Source organism: Barbus barbus (genome assembly GCF_936440315.1).
Source record: "Barbus barbus genome assembly, chromosome: 39".
In the NCBI taxonomy this organism is placed as follows: domain Eukaryota; kingdom Metazoa; phylum Chordata; class Actinopteri; order Cypriniformes; family Cyprinidae; genus Barbus; species Barbus barbus.
In genome coordinates this window covers 18,458,007-18,478,755 of record NC_136717.1, presented here as the reverse complement: position 1 = coordinate 18,478,755, position 20,749 = coordinate 18,458,007, and the positions used below count along the sequence as shown (strand labels likewise).

At 35.5% G+C, this 20,749-nt stretch overlaps 2 protein-coding genes across 2 annotated transcripts; both read right to left on the bottom strand.

The window, feature by feature from the left end:
- Nucleotides 1-355: 355 nt before the first annotated feature.
- Nucleotides 356-10,611, bottom strand: LOC306858383 (deoxyribose-phosphate aldolase-like). Its single transcript, XM_079398896.1, has 9 exons — nt 10,469-10,611; nt 9,891-9,988; nt 9,665-9,812; nt 8,625-8,720; nt 8,368-8,502; nt 8,042-8,170; nt 4,391-4,503; nt 4,157-4,306; nt 356-3,885 (listed from the first exon to the last, which is right to left on the bottom strand). Exons 1-9 carry the CDS (start codon nt 10,497-10,499, stop codon nt 3,829-3,831), a joined length of 957 nt encoding a protein of 318 aa, XP_079255022.1. The 5' UTR covers nt 10,500-10,611; the 3' UTR covers nt 356-3,828.
- Nucleotides 10,612-11,039: 428 nt separating this feature from the next.
- Nucleotides 11,040-19,116, bottom strand: LOC306858451 (DNA helicase B-like). Its single transcript, XM_079399009.1, has 13 exons — nt 18,806-19,116; nt 17,632-17,985; nt 17,213-17,442; nt 16,052-17,107; nt 15,112-15,289; nt 14,851-14,992; nt 14,534-14,670; nt 13,938-14,022; nt 13,780-13,839; nt 13,397-13,628; nt 13,096-13,251; nt 12,390-13,001; nt 11,040-11,937 (listed from the first exon to the last, which is right to left on the bottom strand). The coding sequence occupies exons 1-13, from the start codon at nt 19,014-19,016 to the stop codon at nt 11,809-11,811; spliced, it is 3,582 nt and encodes a 1,193-aa protein (XP_079255135.1). The 5' UTR covers nt 19,017-19,116; the 3' UTR covers nt 11,040-11,808.
- Nucleotides 19,117-20,749: the final 1,633 nt, after the last annotated feature.

The window sequence follows — 20,749 nt, the reverse complement described above, 5'->3', positions numbered from 1 at the left end:
TCATAAATATTTATTGATAAATCATTAATTATAATTGATAATCATACTATTATTACTATTAATAATAATAACAACTTTGTATAGTTTAGATTATGTATTCATTAATTTTGGAATCTTTATGCAAGGAAGAATATTCCACATATAGCCACAAAAACTGACCACAAAACAAAACAAAAATGAGTTTAAAAACTGCAATGAAAACAAAACAGCAAAAACAAAAAAGAGCTCAAAGCTGACATGAAAATAAAACAAAATACCATAAACAAAAAAGCTAAAATAAATAAATAAATGAAGGAGCTCATAAATTGTAAAAATTATTTTGCATTGTTTATATATTTTATATATTATTTATTTTGGTCCACATATTATAGTTTTGGATGCTATTCCAAGTGATGAGTCTTTGATTTACATCGATGGCATTGAAGGTCAAATTACTGTTCTTACAAATCTTAAAACATCCATTATGTTAAGAGTTACCAGTCAACTAGAAAACAAGTTTTATTTACTTGTCAAAGTCAATTTTCACTTACATTTGGCACTTGGTGAGTGTTCATTTTGGCCCCCTTTGGGAATGCTATAGTGAACCACAAGGTTTACCATTACAAGATTTCTATGGGATTTTAAGAATTGTATCAGATTGTATATCAAATGTAATGAAACACTTCAAATGCAAAACAGCGCCTTCAACAGTAGACCTACATATTCTAATGAATAATTCACATGTAAATCATTCATTCCCTTTGGCATTTCAGCTGTTTCCTGGGTTCATTTACATTTCATTCACTGCATGACCTCATAATCAAATTAGACTGCAAGAACAAATGGATGTGTTCATAAAGATTTGAAAGAAAGAAAGAAAGAAAGAAAGAAAGAAAGAAAGAAAGAAAGAAAGAAAGAAGGCGGAAACTAAGGCTGGGCAATATATTGCACATTCACAGTACATTCATGATACTTTTTCTGATATTTTTGAATTACAGTTGTGAATCAGTTCAACTTGCTGGATCGTCATAATGTCTCCATTTGGCATTTTTATATATTCAAATGTTTTTGTAAAAAAAAAAAAAAGTATAAATATTTGTTTAATGTTTTGTTTCTGTTCACTGAGTGAAAAAAAAAAACTATAGAAAACTCGATTTTAACTATTTAATTTGCCTTAAATATCAAGATATAGCTTTAAGGATCGTATTTAGGCTTTTTGACACTACAGTATATCACCTAGCTCTAGATATAACTTACTGGCACTTGAATGCTGTATAATATACACCAGCATATCTCTTCACATGTATCATTTCGTCAGATTTGTTTATTTTGGCTTAGAATGCATGATTGAAGCGCTATTTTGTGTTGGATAAGTAGAGAGGACGAATATTAATAAAATACACATTATATCTGCCGGCTATATGAGCTTGTATGAAATACAAAGTCCAACTGCAACTGATACAACGCCTAAAGGAGAGAACGTGATTGAGTAAAAGAGAGGCGAGAGCTAGAAGAAAAACAGGGAAGAAAGCAAAGGAGAGGAAGTGTTTGTCTGTGGAGGGGAGAATCAATCTGAAGGCTAACTCAATCCCTCAGCGTTATCTGGCTTGGTGGCGCAGGCCACGGGTCCAGATTGCAGATGATCTACATGCCTTTATGTAAGTGAAGCTAATCTGTCATGGCCTGAGGGAGGTGGGGAGAGCCAGACGGAGTGCTGGGGCTCCATCACTCTTACTCAGCCCTGCCAGTGTGGCCTCATAAACTACCAGAATCACTGCTAATGAAACAGGCACAACACACAGCTGACAATCAACATGTGAGATAGATCTAGAAATGTGAGATTCTAAATAATTATGAATGCTAATACCAGCTCTACAATAGTGCTTGTGCAGGTATTATTAAGCTTTTGAGAGAATAGCTTTTAGTGCTTCTCTGTGAATACAAATCTATTTGTGCTCCAGTTTTTGGACTAAATTTACGGAAGTTTCCTTCTTGCTCCACTCGCACCTCTCGGCTCATTCCCCATTCCACAATTAATTCAGTAATTTATCCTCCATCCCAGTCAAGGGCACGGCCCGAGATCTCTTAATTAAAGAAGAAAGAGGGAGAAGAAAAAGAAAAAGAGAGTTCTCTGTCTTCAAACGAAGCTCTAACTGGCACACAGGTTTATCTGATCATTTAAACTCTCTTAACCCCTCTTAATTAATCCCAAACACACACTTCTGACATCCAGCGCTTGATTAATGAAATTAGCTCAGCGGAAGTCAAATAACATCAGCCTCGGACAGTGATAGCGTAACCCCAGGTGCAGCTTACGAGATCTGTACGCTTGTCTGAGGAACAACGCATATATGAGAAAGTGATGCAAGAGGCCTTTACACTGATGTAAAGAGAGCACTTTTACTTCTGATGGTTCAGGTTGCACCATGTCATCCAGAAATCCAGAAATGCTCTTGGGTTTGAATTATTATACAAGATATCTTTAAAAAGACATTCATATTTCAAGTTTATACATTGGAATAAAAGATATTCTTAGTTTATGACAGATACTGGACTTCATTTAAAGTTATAGTTCATAAAAATTCTGTCATCACTTACTCACCTTCTACTAGTTCCAAACCTGTGTGAGTTACTTTCTTCCATTGAAAAAAAAAAGTTATTCTGAAGAATGTTGGTAGCCAGTTGACGGTACCCATTGACTTCCATAGTATTTTTTTTCCACAAAATGGAAGTCAATGGCTACCGTCAACTGTTTAGTTACCAACATTAGGGATGGGAATTGATAAGAATTTAACGATTCCTATTCCATTATCGATATTGCTTATCGATCCGATTCCTTATCGATTCTCTTATCGATTCTCATTGGGTGAAGGAATAAGTACAAATTTGTTTTGTTTGTATTAACTCACTTTAATATCTGATAAGAACACAGCACATACTCAGAGTATACACAAATTATGTGTAGCAACCTCAGAACAAACCTAAAAGTAGGTGAGCTACAAAGTAAAGTCCAGGGACCTATAGAATTTTTCACATTCATTGGTCCAGAAAAATAAAAAAATAAAACTGCCATTTAAGTGCCATAAAAACAAAAAAAAACAAGACTGTAAACAGTCAAGGAAGAGCATGTGCCTTTGGGAATATTCAACCTGAAACAAAATTAAACTCAACTGACATACAAAATACAAAGAAGTCTTCTGTAAAGACCACAACTATCAGTTGGTGTCTCGTTAGCTCCGCTGCTGCTTGACTCACTTGTTGTTGCTGTGTCGCTAAGTAGTAGTGTATCAAACACGCGACAGTCCTGCAAATGAATTGCGTGCTGTGTGGCCAAATGTTTCTGCATATTGGAGGTAGTTCCCCCTTTTGCCGAAATTAAACTTTTACAACTGTTGCAAATGACCGCATTGGTGTCTTTTCGAGTGAAATATAACCACACTTTAGATCGCCTCGATGACATGTTTGCTGCGTAACCAAAACAACGCAGCGCGTGTGTGATGTCATGACACATTTGCAACGAGCGGAACCGATAAGCGGAATCGTTAAGCAGGTACGCTAACGGTTCCAAGGAATCGATTCACTGGGCACCGGTTCTAAAGAAGAACCGGTTCTCGGTTCCCATCCCTAACCAACATTCTTCAAAATATCTTATTTTGTGTTCAACAAAAGAAAGAAACATTTTACAGGTTTGAAACAACTGAATAAATGACAAAATTAAAATTTTTGGGTGACTTTTCACGACTTTTCTTTACAATTGACCTCATAAACAGGTGTGATGTCTTTCCATTACATCCCTGGCTGATCTGAACCGTTTTCATTGGCTCAAATCTCCCCTGATTTTTCACAGATTCAGGCCATAGGAAGTTCATGATACGCAGGATAGCGTCCGGTCACATAGTGGTAAATCTGTAACATTAAAAAGACAGATTAAAAAATAATTCAGCTTCAGCAAATCTAAGCTGATAAAAGCTTTGTCAAAAGCAGCTACATTTATTCTAATACAAAAATAAAAGGGCTAATCTATATCCTATTCACCACAGGAGACCAGGGTCACGACTCTGCACTCCCTGAATAGTGTCTGTTTCCATCCATAATGGGTGGTAATTATCAGTTTATCACGCCTGAAGCCAGAATAGAGCAGCTTTGAGAGTGTGAAACACTGTGTTGGTTTAATTACCTGCCGTTCGATGTCAGCTAACAGGCTACTCGCTCCCAGTCGGAAAAGGTGAGGATTGAGCCACTCGTCTCCAAGCTCTTCCTTCATCAGGGTCAGCCACACCAGGGACTCCTGTGCCGTACGGATGCCTCCCGCGGGCTTGAAACCCACCTGAGGAACAACAAATGCATCAGTCAAACAGGCTGGATGATTCATGAAAAAGAAGGTGATTTGGAAGTACTATGGGTCATTTACCTTATAGCCTGTCTTTAAGTAGTAATCACGGATGGCCCGCACCATTACTATGGCAACGGGGTAATTGGCATTGACAGACTCCTTGCCAGTTGAAGTTTTGATGAAGTCAGATCCTAGTGGTTAAAAAGTAAAGGAGACACAAAACCTTTTGACTACTGGCATGAAGTCTGGTCCACTTTGAGTATTTAGGCCAAAAAAGCCAATGTAGACAATTATTTTATGTGTGTGTGAAAATGTCTATTATTATTATTTGAAAAGCTTATCCATATCATCCAAAAAGCATCTCTGTCCAAAAAGCATGTCTGTATACAAAGGTCAACAAGTCTTCTTAATATCAAATAATTTGACATTTTTATGAATCTATCGCAGTATGGTTAGTGTCATGTGATGGCTCTCCAAAAGACAATATCAAATTCTAATTTATTTGTCACATACATATACATACATAGTACGACATGTAGTGAAATGTATTGTACGACTGTCCAACAAATTGTCCAACAAAATTAAGAAAAAATATTTACCTCAAAATATGATATATGACCTCAAAAAATACTTTTAAAACCCTTTTTGAACATAATCATTAAGACATACACTCACATGTATTCCAGTTGTAAGGAAAATACTGTATGAATTATCTAAGCAAATTAAAATTAAATAATACAAATCTTGAGAAGGAAAAAAAACATTAATTATAAAAAATTAAAATAATTAACCATATTATATAAATTTTGACTTTTAAGAATATTTAAAAAAACCTTTTTGAACATAATCATTAAACACTTATATGTATTCAAGCAGTAAGGATCTTTATTTATTACCTATTATCTAAGCAATTAAAATCAGATAATTAAAATCTTGAGAAGACATGAGAAAACATAAATTAAATATATATTTAAAATAATAATAAAAAAATTGAAGTCATATACAACACATATGTGACCCTGGATGACAAAACCAGTCATAAGGATCCATTTTTTAAAATTGAGATTTATATATTATCTGAAAGCTGAATTAATTTAGCTTTCCATTGTTGTATGGTTTGTTGGGACAATATTTGGCTGAGATGCAAATATTTGAAAATCTGGAATCTGAGGGTGCAAAAAAAAATTCAATCTTGGAAAAAAAAAAATTGCCTTTAAAGTTGTCCAAATGAAGCTCTGAGCAATGCATATTACTAATCAAAAATTAAGTTTTGATACATTTACAGTAGGAAATTTACAAAATATCTTCATGGAATTTGTTCTTTACTTTATACTTGGCATAAAAGAAAAATCATTAATTTAGACCCATACAATGTATTGTTGACTATTTCTACAAATATATCTGTGCGACTTAAGGTTTTGTGGTCCAGGGTCACATATTTCAAGGTAAATGTCATTGTATTTTATGAGTCACATGACATTTAGCAACTAACCATATTGTGAATAATTTTGACGTTTTTATAAACCTTTTTGAACATAACCATCCAGATGTATGTAATCACATGTATTCAAATTGTAAGGAAAATAAGCCGTTCATTTTTACTTGAGGATTACACCATATGACATTTTCATCAAACTGAAACTTTTCTTGAAAATTGTATTAAGATCTTCAAAACTGACATGAGTGCAAAGAGAGTGAAAGATTTCAAAGAAAACAACATGTTTTCAATTGTCAGAATGCATCTGCGTACTCCGGGTCACACGGTTAGTCATTCTAATTGTGACTTCGTTAACAACCCCAAAAACTTCCATCTGACACTTGTTTTGTTCAGACCGACAGGTCAAAGTTCACTCCAACAAGCTCTGAAAATAGAAAGTCCTGCACATTTTTAGCACCTCCATTCAAGCACTTCGGAGAGGTGTCAGATTTTTGCGCCCCGACAGGACATTAGTCGCGAGGGCAGGGGAGGCTAGACAAGAACATATGGTCCCGTCGGCAGGGCGCAGAGGGTGTGCGTTCGTTCATCAATAAGAGCTTTCATTTCTCCCTTCCTCTCCTTCATAGCCAATTATGGTTTATCAGCGTTCCGATAAAAATAGAAGATAAAATGACGCTTCTAATGGATGAACCACAAACTGTGGCCCAGCTCTAACCCCCAGCACCCGAGTCCCGCCTGCCCTTCCTCATGTCTAATGACTGTTCATTACCGCACAGAACAAGATGAACATTTTCCAGTTCATTAAAGATACGTTCTATGTGTTTTTCCACTCTTTTTTCCACCCCTTCCCCTTTCCTCCAACACTCTTTCACTCTATTGCTCACCCTCTCCCTCAAACTGACATAATCCTTGAGCTTCGTTCTGGGGAGTCTTAATTACACGATAATGGATAACGGTTATTAAACGCGGGCGACAGTAATGAAGCTCTATTCATTTGTGGCGGAGCGGGGGGACACTGCCGGAGAGCGTGGGAGTAAAATAGCTCCGGCGTCGCAGATTAATAGGTGAAATTATCATTCAATTTCAGAAACCTCATACGCAATTCATAGGAACAAGGGGAGATTAAGGAATGAGCGTGGCGACAAAAGCAATGCATTTTAATAACGATCCCTATCAGAGCCGCTGACAATTGGGTACAGTAATCGGCTTAATGTGCAATGGCTATTTAAGCATACAGTCGCTGGCCTGCTCTGTGTGTGTGTGTGTGTGTGTGTGTGTGTGTGTGTGTGTGTGTACATCTGGATGCAGAAAGGATGAGCAATGGCGCCACGCTGTGGGCAAAAGATCAAACTTGCTAAGGCAAGCATCACTGTTAGTTTTGATCATACCAGGAGGTCAGATTTAACTGTTAGCTATTGCAGTTAGTCCCTGCTGGTGAATGCTGTTACTGCACAAGCACTCAAACAGTATTGCTGCATTTTTCTGACTAAAGGGAATAAAACGAAACAGTAAAATAAATAAATAAACATTTTCCCCACAATTAAATGTGTTAAATAATTTGTTACATAACTATTCATGTTAAATAAATAAATACTTAAATAACTAAACATTTATAATAACTAAATCCTTAATGAAAAATATAAATGTGATGTAAAAATATTTTTAATTTCTGAATTAAAATTAATATTGATATTTTTTGAAAGGCATGAAGTTAAAAATATCAGGTTGACACAACTGTCCTGATATAATAAGGGGGGGGTGATTAAAAAAATAAATGTTAAATTAATTCCTAAAAAGAAAACCTTATATTAGTTTGACCAACTTATTTCATAAAAACATTTAAGTATTTATGTAATAAAAATATAATTTATTATTATTAATATTTGAAAAACATGTCCAAAAATAACACTGTCCAAAGTAATGTGGAATGACTAACTGAATGATAACAATCATTTAAATTATATAAATTACCAAAAATAATAATAATAATAATAATGCCCTCTGACATTTACGTATATTTTGTATATATATCATGCTCATGGTACAAGATAGTGAAAGAGACATGACACAGACGTATATTTAACGCCTTATTTTTTAACGTCCTGTTAAGAAATAAATGGTTTGAAAACCTTCTTTGATAATGAGTTAAAAATTATAATGTAAAATAATCAAGACTTTTTTATGATTTCAAAGTTCAAGGCTGCACAACTGCAAGCACTTTCCTGCAGAAATCCATTTTCTGCAATTTAAAACTAAATTACACATCTGATATCTACGCTTAATGTTCTCACCTGCCATCATGGACACCAGACTGGCCTTGTAGACGTTTGTGAAGGTTCCCAGCTCTCCCACTGCCAGGATGGTCTTCATATGGGCGTCTCCACAGGCCTCTCTGAACTGCCGGATCTCATCGTAGAGAGCTGAGGAGACAAAAATTAACCCTCTTCCAGTTGTATGTTCAAAGAATATCACTCTAGAACTAAAGAAAAAGATGCTGATGGTTATGGCCAATGTCAGCTGTTCAGTCTGAATGAAACCTGTGTAAACCAAGAGCAGCAGGCTTGTTTAGGAGGGGTTTTTGGTATCTGGATTCCTTTAGTGCTCTGGTTACACACACCTGTCCACTGCCCAGTGAGTGCCAAAGTCCGGTTTATGACAATATCGATCTCTGTAGCACCATCCTCCACGGCCATCTGTACCTCCACGAGACGGGTTTTCAATGGTGTCTGTCCAGCAGGGAAACCAGTGGCCACTGAAGCAATGAGAACGAGAAAAAGAGAGCATGAGGTGAGACAATGCGGTTGCACCCTCTCTGGGAAGATGTTTGAGGAAGGAATGAAACGTGTTTTAAGATAAGCAGCTTCAAAGTCTTACCAGATGCAACAGGAAGACTAGAGTTGGCTGCTTTAAGAGACTTCACAGCATCAGCCACCCGTGACGGGTACACACAGACTGCTGCAGTCGTGATTCCTGAAATCATGCACACACACACACACACACACACACACGTGTTCAAGTCAGCGAAACCGAAAATAAATACACAATTATAAAAAAAGACACAATTGTAAAAAAAAATACAGCAAGAAAATATATTTAAAAAAATGTTTAAAAGTCCTGTTAATGTCTGTTTATTATGTTGCATGCTACTGTTTTATTTAGCAAACGGTAGAATTTAAGTTGTTCACTGTTAAGTCGCTGATCTCTTAAGTGAATCAACTTCTGTGAAAAGAGCTTTGTCTCCATCTTGTGGGCAGATCTACAGTGATAAGCTTATGTTATTGTTACTGACAACCATAAATACAATATAAAATATAATATATAAGATATAACATTAATACAATTAAATTGTATAATAAATAAAAATTGCTCTTGAAAATTTTAATATCAATATTTGTATCACTTTTTTATCAATCTTGAAAACAGTCATGCTGTTTAATATGTTTTGTGGAAACTGTAATTATTTTTTCAACATTTAATTGAAAACTAAATCTTTGGTGACATTATAAATCTCTTTACTATCACTTTTGATTATTTTCTTTCAAAATACATATATAAAAGTTACATTTACAGCCTTAATCTGAAACATCTAAGAAAAAAGAAAAAATATTTTGAATATTTTACTACAATAGTGAGTTTATCAAGACTTTGTAGTACTAGTAAATCTGCATGGATCCAAATTTCTGAATTAATTGATCCATTATTATGATCTAAAATGCTTCTAACAGTAATTTGTTTAATAGGTTTAAATGGTTTTAAATTAATTATTAGTTACGTTTAAGGGAAAAAAAATCATTTTACATTATTGCAAACTGCAATCTTAGTAACAGAAGATAACAGAGAGATGTGGAATCAGTTATTCAAGTGCACCAAGAGGGATGATGTGATATCAGAAACAATCCTCCAGACAGAGGCACCTTTGTCGTGCATGTCCATGCTCTTCAGCAGATCATGGCGGATCGGCTGTGTGGCCTTCATACAGAGTCGATGGACATTGGAAGGTGTATCATCTCCAGCGAGTGTCGTCAGATCAATACATGTGACGGCCTTCAGCAGCCAGGCAGCCTACAATAACAATGCAGGTCAATAAAGATGCATTTGAGCTGGCATAAAGCAAAATCATAAATACCGTAAACTGTTTACCTGCCACTGTTTTTTAGCCACTTTGCTTCCCTGGATCTGCTGAGCTCGTTTAAGAACAGCCTGAGTGTTGACTCTGACTTTCGACACCCATTCGAGATCTAAAGTAAAGCAAGAATGAATAATAAAAGAGCTTTTAAAGTCAGTTTTGTCTTGTTATTTCCCTCTGGTCAATGTGAGTCACGAGACACATAAGTCATGTGAGATTCATTACTAAATGGACTGAAATCAACTGTATATATAGAAGAACGAAATCCAGAATAAGATTTAAAATTAATTACAAAGTCCAGCAAAGGGTTGAATTTGGGAGTTCATAACTGGTCAGATGGGAGTTAAAAATTAACTACACACAACACCAAGAATATACTTTGCACTTTACATGTTCAATATTAGACGTACAGACAAAATTACACCACTTACACAAATAAAAAACTTAATGTTTTGTTTTCTGCCCTGTTTAATCTAATGCTCACAGTATCACGTGGGAAAAATCAGCGGTATAGATTAATGTAAAAGCTTTGACTCGTTTGGAGAAAATGATAATACGATAGAATTAAGTGATTTAAAAAAAAACAGCTCACCAAGATCCATTACTGGGTTTCTAGCGGACATGATGAAAAATAAATTACTGAATGAAACGATCGATTTAATTTGTCATGTAGTATCACAGCACTGACAGCTTTAACACCACGCGTCTTCCGGGGTTGTTCGTCACTGAGAAGTTGCCGTAGAACTCTTTCAGCCAATCATTTCAGGGCGTAGAATGATGACGTTATTTGTTTGTATTTAATAGCGAAGGCTCCAAACGTTTACAAATTTCTTGTTGAAGAGAAATAAGAGTCAATAAACAAGAGAGTATCTGACATTGTGTTTCCTGTATGCGAAAATATGCCTAATTAAAATAAGGCTATATTAAAAAATATTTTAATCAAAGTACTTGCTGTTCTGTTTTCACACTCAGCGTAAAATATTTCCTCGATTTACCCATGCAGCTTGAAATTAACTTAAATTTTAAATGTTTAATGTATATAAAATATATTAAAATAAGTGAAGAAGTTTAAAGGACAAGGTGCGAAACATGAAATGAGTGTTTCATATACATAGATCAAACATGCATTTGAACTTGAATAAACAACAAAAGAAACAAAAAATGCTACTGTTCAGTCTAGTTTATTGTTAGACACCTGTCATACTGAGCTTTTGAAATAAACCTGTCACATGCTTCAGGCTTTAAATAAAAAGTGAAATTATGGCAATAATAATACAATGACCAATCAAACCTTAATGAGATTTTAAAGTGCACCCTAACAGTTGCTAAGACATCCTAAATCCAAAACATTGCTCTGGCCCTAATAGATAGAAACTGTGATTTACATTATATAAACACTGAGGGGAGTTTTTTTGTTATATATATATTCTGCATAACACGTTTGTACCTTAACAAGTTTGCTAGTAAAATATGAGATAAATATATAAAAGTGTTTTAAAATGACATGGTAATAAACAAGGACAAGTTGACTTCAATTACAAATCTGATCTACATACGATAACATTTTCTTGTAGGTATGGTAAAATGGCACTTCAGATTTTATCATTCTTTTACACAATTGTTAGTTACATATGATTTAAGAATAATGCTTTTCTAAGGATGTCTAAGCAGATAGAAATCGCAGATTTCTTCCACAGAGCCACAATATATAATAGGATATAGTTATTCTTGGCATTCTTTTTCTTGATTACTATTATTGCACAATAAAGTACTATTTTAGATAACAGAAGTCATGAGTGAAATTAGCAAATTCATAATTAATCATTATGTAAATGCTAACTCGTGCTCATCCAAATCCTCTGAAAAACCAAATAAACTGCATTAATTATATTCTTTCCAGCTGTGGCATGTCTGGTCTTAGCCTTGACCACGCTAAGGCTTTTCCCTGTGAGAACATGTCTTGTCTGGGAAGAGCTGTCTGCCTAATTTGGGGCCGGGACTGGTAATGGACAGAAGCTTCAGCCTTGAGCTGCCCAGCGGAGACTCTTCTGAAGTGGTTTGCTGCAAAGGAGATGACAGAATGTTATGTACATTCAGCCAAAAACCTTTGGTATACGACTTACATTTCCAATATCACATGGGCATTCTATATTTTGAAAATAATTTGCAATGAATTTGATCATCTTAAACATAAAGATCTGACACATCATCCCATTAAAGTGATAATTTCTGCACATTCAATTGAGTGCTTTATATTACATGGACAACTGTTTGAACTTTTTGTTTCATTGCTTTGCTGCATCTCATTTAATTTATAATTTATTTGTGTAAATACATACTACTTCATCATTGCACAATTACAATGCCACTGCACCAATGTGCATGTGGCAAGTAAAGCTTATTGAGATCTTCTTCTATCAAACATTCAGTAATATTGTTTTTATTTTTTATCACAGTTACATAATGGCACATTTTTTGTCGATCATTTCCAGATGTTCTAGTGCATCCATTACCTTTGGTTGTTTAGTTGGTGTACTGCAGATGTCCACAGGAATGAACCGTTTAGAGCCCCTACTGCATTCAATCGAGGGAGAGCTGACAGCTGCTAACAATGGTGCATTTTCAACATGACTGGATAATTCCGATGCATCTTCATTCTGCACTTCGTCCATAGGTGACCAAGAGTAGGTTTGACTGAATGCTACATCATCTTGTAAAGAGATATTGGACGTTTGATGGCTTTGTTCATTTTCATCCTCGTAGAGGTGTCGTACACATGAAGGTCTGGAGAGCTTCGAGTGGTGGCGAATAGGGGTCTGTGAGGCCACTGGTGTAGACTGTGAAGGGCCGAAACCGTGGTTCACAGGAGTTTCTACTTGATTCTGACTGCAGGCAGACGGAGTCAAAAAATCTTCATGACCTTGTTGGGAAACTACATTTGTGACGAAGCGGCACAATCGTGTGTTACGAGGGATAATCCATCTCTTGATGGCTCCTTCTAGATCATGCTCTCTACCCACCACATACACACGCTTCTGACCACGTGTTACTGCAGTGTATACGTGCTGCCAGTTTTGAGCAATGCTGTCTCCAAGAACGTACACAATAGTTTCGGCCTCTGAGCCCTAAAGTGAAAAAAACAAATTAGCTGCATGAAGCTGAGACAAACGCTAATGTCAGGTGTGAAGAGAGCTGTAAATGAACAAAAAGAATCAGTACCTGAAAGGTGTGAATGGTTCTTGCCCAAGCATGGCGCAGTTTACACTCTCTCTGTAGCTCTCTGTAGCTACAAGTCACCACACGGCCGTTGTCATCATCTAGTGTTAGATAGCGTATCATTTTATGTCCTTTTTCCTCATCCTCCTTAGTCACATCCTGTGATTGATGTAGAATAACAAGGGCAAGTTAAATTAATCAATAATTACTCATGTGCTTACTCAAAACCAAGCATTTAAAAACATAAAAAGACTATTTCTCAAGCCAGAAAACATATATAAATTGTTAAATAAAACATCAGTACATCTTTAATGAAGAAAATTTCCCCATTGCACAGGCGCTCTCTCTTCTCTTTCGTCTGTTTATTTTGAGTCTGATTTCCAGCATTATCATGGGAAGATCGAGTGCTATCTTGTACAGCTCTGGCAGTATCAAAGGAAGTCACTTCTTTCTTCATCTCATGGTCTCTGATGTAGCCATTCTTAGTGCAGCAAACTTTATCATTTGGTTGAAAGTTCAATTTGTTTTTGGAAATCCTGAAATGAATGAAAATAAATAAAAAGACCAAAATATTTGGCTAAAAATGTAACCTATAAAGCTGCGAAAAATTCTAAATGTTTATAGCAACAAAAAAAGAAAGTGTCCTGCTTATTTAGTTGTAACAAAACTTAACTTCTATTTACACACCTTGTAATATGTTGAGAATAATGTTTGCAACAAAGCTCATTGATCAACTCGCAGTCCTTCCTGTGAACAATAAGAACAGAAATTTTAGCTTCAAGATCAACATTTGCTGGAAAAGACTGTCTTCTCAGCATAGTACGACAAAGCGTAATCTGTTTTACCTCCTGAAAGCCACAAACTGTGACAATTTATGATCCTCCAGTCCAGGACCTTCCTTGAGTAAGAATGTAATGGCATCCTGGAGGTCTATGCAGTAAAACATAATTAAATAAACTTCAAATACAGACTTTTTTTGCCCATTATAGTGAATACGTAAAATTGCACAGCATCCAATGATGCTTTTGTTATTGGTCAGTGTTAGATCTTCTACTGTTTCGGCATTTCAACAATGTATTTGAATTCTAATTGCAATAAAGTTGCACTGAGGTGCTTGTGGGGAAGTTGAAGATGACTGTTTAGCTTCTGGATTGATTGATCTCAACCCAAGGTGTCGAATGTGTGACAGGAAGTGTATTTTCAGGTACTATCCATTGAAAACCTGCAATATGCTAGACATACAGGAACCAAAATGTGATCTAAGTGTTTCTTTTGATATTCTGATTGTATGGGCTGTCAGGTTCACACCTTTAGTGCTTCTGAGGCACAGTGTAAACCATACATCATTCTACAGTCCCAGCTTAGAATAATTAAGTGTTAAAAGAATAAATCCACTAAAAGACATCCAAAATTTTCACATATTTCATAACTGCTCACTTACCAAATCTATCATTTTCACCACAGATTTTGACAAAAATGAACCTTTTGTCAGATGGCACTTTGGAAGGTCTCATCATGTTTACAGTGGCATCAAACTCCAGAGGACTGTAATGTTTTTTTTTACCCATCTCTGAGATGCTGAAAGTTTATGGAAATAACAACAGTATAATTAATAAATTAATAAAGGTTTAAGCCCATATTACATAAACACACACAATAGTCTGCAAACCACAAAGGAACTAAAACTAGGAAGTTTGTAGGAATGAATATATATATAAAACCCCATAAAATATTTAAGAATACAAACTATCTGCTCACAGTCCAGCGTTTCTGACGATGAGCTCAGACTCGGCACGATGGTTGGTTCGCATCTCAATGGCCCATCGGACCTTCCTGAGGCCTTCAAAAAGATCGTACAATGTGTTTCCGGGCTCAATGCTAGGCAACTGTCTCACATCTCCTGCAGACACAATAAAAAAATAGTTTAATAATACAAGAAGCTGTAGAATAAAGATGCCAATAAAATACATTGCAAATAAGCTCTAAATAAGAAATATTATGTGTGCAATTTGCCTTTACCCAAAAGGATGAACTTCTGGAGTTCTGCATGTTTGGTAAGCATGCTGAGAATGGAGTGAAGGATTTGAACAGATACCAGACTCCCCTCGTCGACCACCAGCACCCGCACCTTTGAGAACTTCCATTCTTCTGGATTTCCACTTTGATCTTTTTCTGTGGTCATGAAACTCCATAAAACCTGAAAGGGGATTTTTTTTGTGATATATGCAAGTAACACAAGGTATTTATAGCAACTGAAACACATATATTTGCTAAAATTAACATTTTGTGCTATATATATATAGAATAATATTTATTCACTGAAGATATGTTAAAACAGCAAAAGCACATTAACCATTGACAAACCTTGTACAAGTGTAATGTATGAAATGTATTCTAAAGTTTTGTCATTTAAGTAAATGTAAATGTTGTTTAAATCACAATGTCATGAAATATCATAGTGTATCATTAAGTATATGTAACCACAAGTTCCACTGTAAAAACAAATGTAATACAATAATTAAAATTAAGTTCTGAAATGTTCAAGGCATATAATGCTGTGAAATACTATGTAATGTAAAGTTATGTTATTATTATTATTATTATTATATTATGACATTTTATGCAATTAATGTAAAGTTTAAGACACGTAACACTAATGTTATGCAAAGTTTTGATATAAAGTTGTATGTAAAGTTGTTATTAAATGTTATGTAGTGTAAACATGTTAATTTGTGAAATTGTTATGTAGTGCAGTTGTTTATGTAACACTATGTTATCAAATGTTATGTTGCAGAAGTGTAAGATTTGAAATGTAAGTCATGTAAAGCTGTTATTAAACTGTATCTTGTGTTTTTTTGTATTAAATTGTATCTTTGTGTAATTTTTAACTTATGTAAGGATATATTAGGAAATTCTATGTAATGTAAAGTTATGTTAGGTTAGGTTACGCAGACTATACCTGGTGCATAGTATAAGCAGTGAAACCAGTTCTCTTGGTAAGAAGTGAAGCAGCTTTCCCTGTAGGTGCAGTGAGAAGAACCTCCACAGGTTTGTCATCATTGTCACTCCCTTCATTATTTGTTTTCTCCTCGTGAACATCTGACAGCAGCCCATTACTGGACCCCTGAGAGTCATTCTGAAAGTCCTCACAGGCCTTCAGCACCTCTTCTCTGTCACTTGTCTGTTGCTCCATGGCCGCCTTAAACACCAGACTGACCACTGAGGTCTTCCCACAACCACCCTTCCCACTGATCACGGTCACCGGGTTGGCGCACATCATTTCTGCTGCTCGCACTTGATCGAGGTCTAACTCTATAGTTGATGGATCAATGTCGAAGTAAGTGGAGTCATTTGAGGAGTCGGAGTCTGAAGTTACATGTTCCTCTTTAATGGTGAGTTTTGTAATGTCATAGGACTGAGGAGAATCACATGTTTTCATTTCTCCATTGTGGTGGACCACACTTGAAGTATCAGGCTGGGGAAAAGCAAGATCCATCTGCTCAACCTTAACCTCCTGAACAATGTCATTTTGTGCTTCTGAGACAGACGTTTTTGCGTCAATCTTAGATTTCCTTGAACGAGTCATACTGTGTTTTTCACGGGCCTTCGCCCTTAATCTATCCAGTTGAGCGTCGCGAAGAACCTCTCTCACATCCAAGTGGATCTTCCAGGGGTCTCCCTCAAGCAGGCCTCTCAAGCATTCGGCAATGCCTTTCTCGTAGCCGAAGAGGTTCCGAAGTGCCACCCTGTCACCTTCTCTTTTAAGCACCCCCTGCTCCACAAGAAAACGTAATGCTTCCCAGGCACCCAGATGTCCCGTCTCATCCGATATATTCTTCTCCAGCAGCTCCCGATCGGCGTATGTGCTGCCAGTCGTTCTGCAGTGTCTTTTCAGATCTGTATACAACAGCAAGGCGTTACGTTGCAGCACCGGGATACTCCAAAATAATTGACAGAGCTTGAAGGCCTCCATTTGTGCTTCACACCGGACCAGATGTAATTCTTTAAACATGATCTGTTAAAAAAGTTTGAAAAATATTCATATTAAACAATACAAAATAATGAAGGAAATAAAGTGAGCTTAAGATTTAAAACCAAACAACCAGAGTGGCAATCTTACATAATTGAAGCCCAGCTTCCATACATCAGTTTTAATGAGGTTCTCAAGTTTGGCCAATACATTTGTATTGCTTCGTTCTTGACTAGTAGAATCAACTCGTTCAGAAGTTTCTGGCATGTGTTCCATCCTTCCTTTGTTTATTATGTCCATAAACTGGCCTGGCAGCAATGTTGGTAAGTATTTCATGATTTCAGGGTACAAGCTGGCAACTCTCACATGTCCCCAAGCCGCTGTTTCGTTTAAAGATCAAGGACATGATTATGATTTCAGTATCAATTTTTCATATTCATTATGCATGCAGAAGTGTATATTTAAGGTTTAGGCATCAGATTAAGCTATAGGAAGTTACTTCAGATCTTACCAAAAATTACTTTATGTGTTATGCAAATTATATAAGTAAGCATGTATACATTTCCAACCTGAGCAATTGACTTTTGACTTGAGCTGTTCAGCCACAGCTTTATTCTCAGGAGATGAATCTTCAAAATTCTGCAGGACGTCCAGCACATTGACAGGCTCCACATGTATGCTGATGGGCAACCACTCCATAAACATGTTAACAAAATCAGGTTCTGCCCCACATGCTTTAAGAAAGAGAGACACAAGTGACCGGCCCTCTATTCCCAGATCAGTGCGGAGCCTGTAGGAGGGGAAGCCTTTGACAAAATTTTTGTGCAGGCCTAGGCGAATTGTACAGGTAACCTCCCACCAGGGATCATGGAGGAGAAAACGGCCATCAACCCGATACGTCTTATTACCAGCCATCAATGCCACTGCAAAAGAAGAGGATAAGACATGCATGAAGCATTTTGGTCCCTAAAAAAGACTGTATATGTATATAAACAAATATAATACAAGTCAACGTACAAATAAGCTTTACTTCTCTTAAAGAAGTGAGACAAAATATGGTGATTTTAAGTGAAACAGTGTAAACTTAAAAAATCATTACACATAACGGTGTAAAATGTACTAAACGTTTGTACTAATATGTAAATATGATTATTTTAACAGTGAAAACTGTACACAGGCTTACTTTCTAACTGTGTAAACTGTAAATTCAATTACTTGTGTAAACAGTGTAAATTGTAAACAGGCTTCTTTCGCAAATACATAACCTGCAAATATGATTATGTTTTCTTGTAACAATGTAGATTGTAGGACTATACTTTGTTACACCAACATAAATTAATGACAAATTAAGCGTAAAAGTATCCATAACTCATAAGAACATATAATAAATGTATACTTTTTTTGTATTTTATATGGCATTTTGGCAAGTTATCTCTGTAACTTGAAACGTGTTAAACGTAAACATGGTTACTTAAGTATACTTAACAAGTAAACATAGATGTGTGTACAGAAAATACCTAAAACATGTTTATATTGCTACAATTGTTAAGTGTGTGATACTGCTGCAAAAAACGGTTTCATCTGGGGGCTGTTTCATAAAACAAGCCAGGCTTGTTTCAGTTAGTCTGACTTATTTTGAACCAAATCAAATGAATAAGTCAGACTAACTGAAATAAACCTGGTTTATTTGGTAAACGTGTTTTGTGAAACAGCCCCCTGGATAACAAATGTTTGTTAGTCAACCTTCTTTTGAAGCTGGCACAGAAGATTTAAACATGCTCCCCCCTGATGAAACAGAATCCATCTCTTTCATGTCCAGAAATTCAGGCTCTGTTTCCTCTTCTTCATCTTCACTTTTTGAAACGTCTTCTTGGTTTGACTGTACAGGGTGCCGTTCTGGTAAAATGTAACCAGTTATGGTTTTTAATCCAGCGGTGGGACTTTGCAGCGCCATGTTGCCTGCAGACCGAGGCGCAGACTTTAGTCAGGTAGATGATTTCGATTGTTCGCGGTTCAGGACAAAGTTCATGACTGTAAACAGCCAATCACATCACGTCAAAATAAAAGTCCCGTTCAGTTTTATGTGCAGCTTCCTATCAGTAAAATCACCAAGCAGTCATTCTTGAGAAGTGGGACAATACAAGGTGCAAAATTGAAAAAACTCAATTGATGTACTCAGACAATTGAAACTACATGTATGTATCTTATATGTACTAAGCTACTGAGCTATGCTTTGATACAACCTCCCAACTTTTCTCTTTTTTTAACAAAACGTGCTTTTTACCTTGGACTGTGTAATATAAGTTCAACTTTATCTTTAACAGCATTCAAGATGTTTATAACATTTCAAAACACATTCTCATGTTAGCAGACAGATTGCACTTTCATATGTGACCAACAATTCCACAACAAACATAAAATATCATAATGAAACATTATCAAAATACAGTATATGTAGCTGACTGAGGTGACATATCTGACGGTGGTGACGAAAACCTGAATTTGTAGTCTTTAGCTATCAAATACACTGAATCTATCAATTACTGTATTAAAACAAACTCAACAGTAATTATGTTATTGTTTATAAAGCTTTTATTCAAGAGTCACATTTAAGTATTTTGATATATCATTGGAACACAAAATCATATGGTGGTGACATCTGACGGTGTTGACAAATTTGGAATTTGGAGTTCATGTAGCCATATTTTTTTTCTGTTGATGCTAGATGCTAATGGAACCTGCTTCAGGAGAATAAAATGATCTAAATATTTCAAATAATTTCCTCAGAGATTGGAAGATGGTGTTGACATAACATGGTTGTGACCAGGAAATATTAACATTAGGATTTAAAATATTCTAAAACTATAAAACTGAAAAACAACCTTGCTTTGATATGAGATAGTGTTACTTTTGCATCATTAAAAAACATTTCTGTCCATGTTATTGCATATGAATGATTGAACCATTCTCTGCGGACACACTGTTTTAGATGTAGTGAGAAGACAGTAAGTGTCATAGATTCCACATAATAATGATAAAATTAAATTGAAGGCGACAATTGTGTTAAATACATTCTATTATCAATCCCCATAACATTTACAATTGAAAATATCTTTATTTTTTAAACCTGATACAATTATACCAGTTACAATTGCTGGACATGTTTTGTCCCATGTCTCAAGAATGACTGCAATGCAAGAGTAAATAGAACATGATGGAACATCATAAACAGACATATGATGTAGAGGCAGTATAAAAAAAAAATTGAAATACGAGTGTATAGTTCAAACATGTATTTGAAATGTTATTAATACAGAAATCAACCGAATTTATTTTCATTTCAAACATTTTTAATCATTATTTTTAATCATTCTGGAATGATAATTGTGATGAAATGTTAGAAATGCACATGCCATTACATGCTTCAGACTTAATACTAATAAAAGAATTATAAACATGCCATCAAAAACATTTAGAATGTCCACAGTCAAAAGTAGAATATAGGGGGATGCAGAAGTGAGAACAAATATATATTGTAATATTTTCTTGATTTATGTAATAATAAAAAGGAAAGAAGGCATTCAAACCCAAATTTTAACTCTAAACCTTAGAAAAAATACAGAAAGTGCATAGATTGCATGATTAATATTTGGAACATTAAAAGCATGACAAAATCACAAGTAGGAA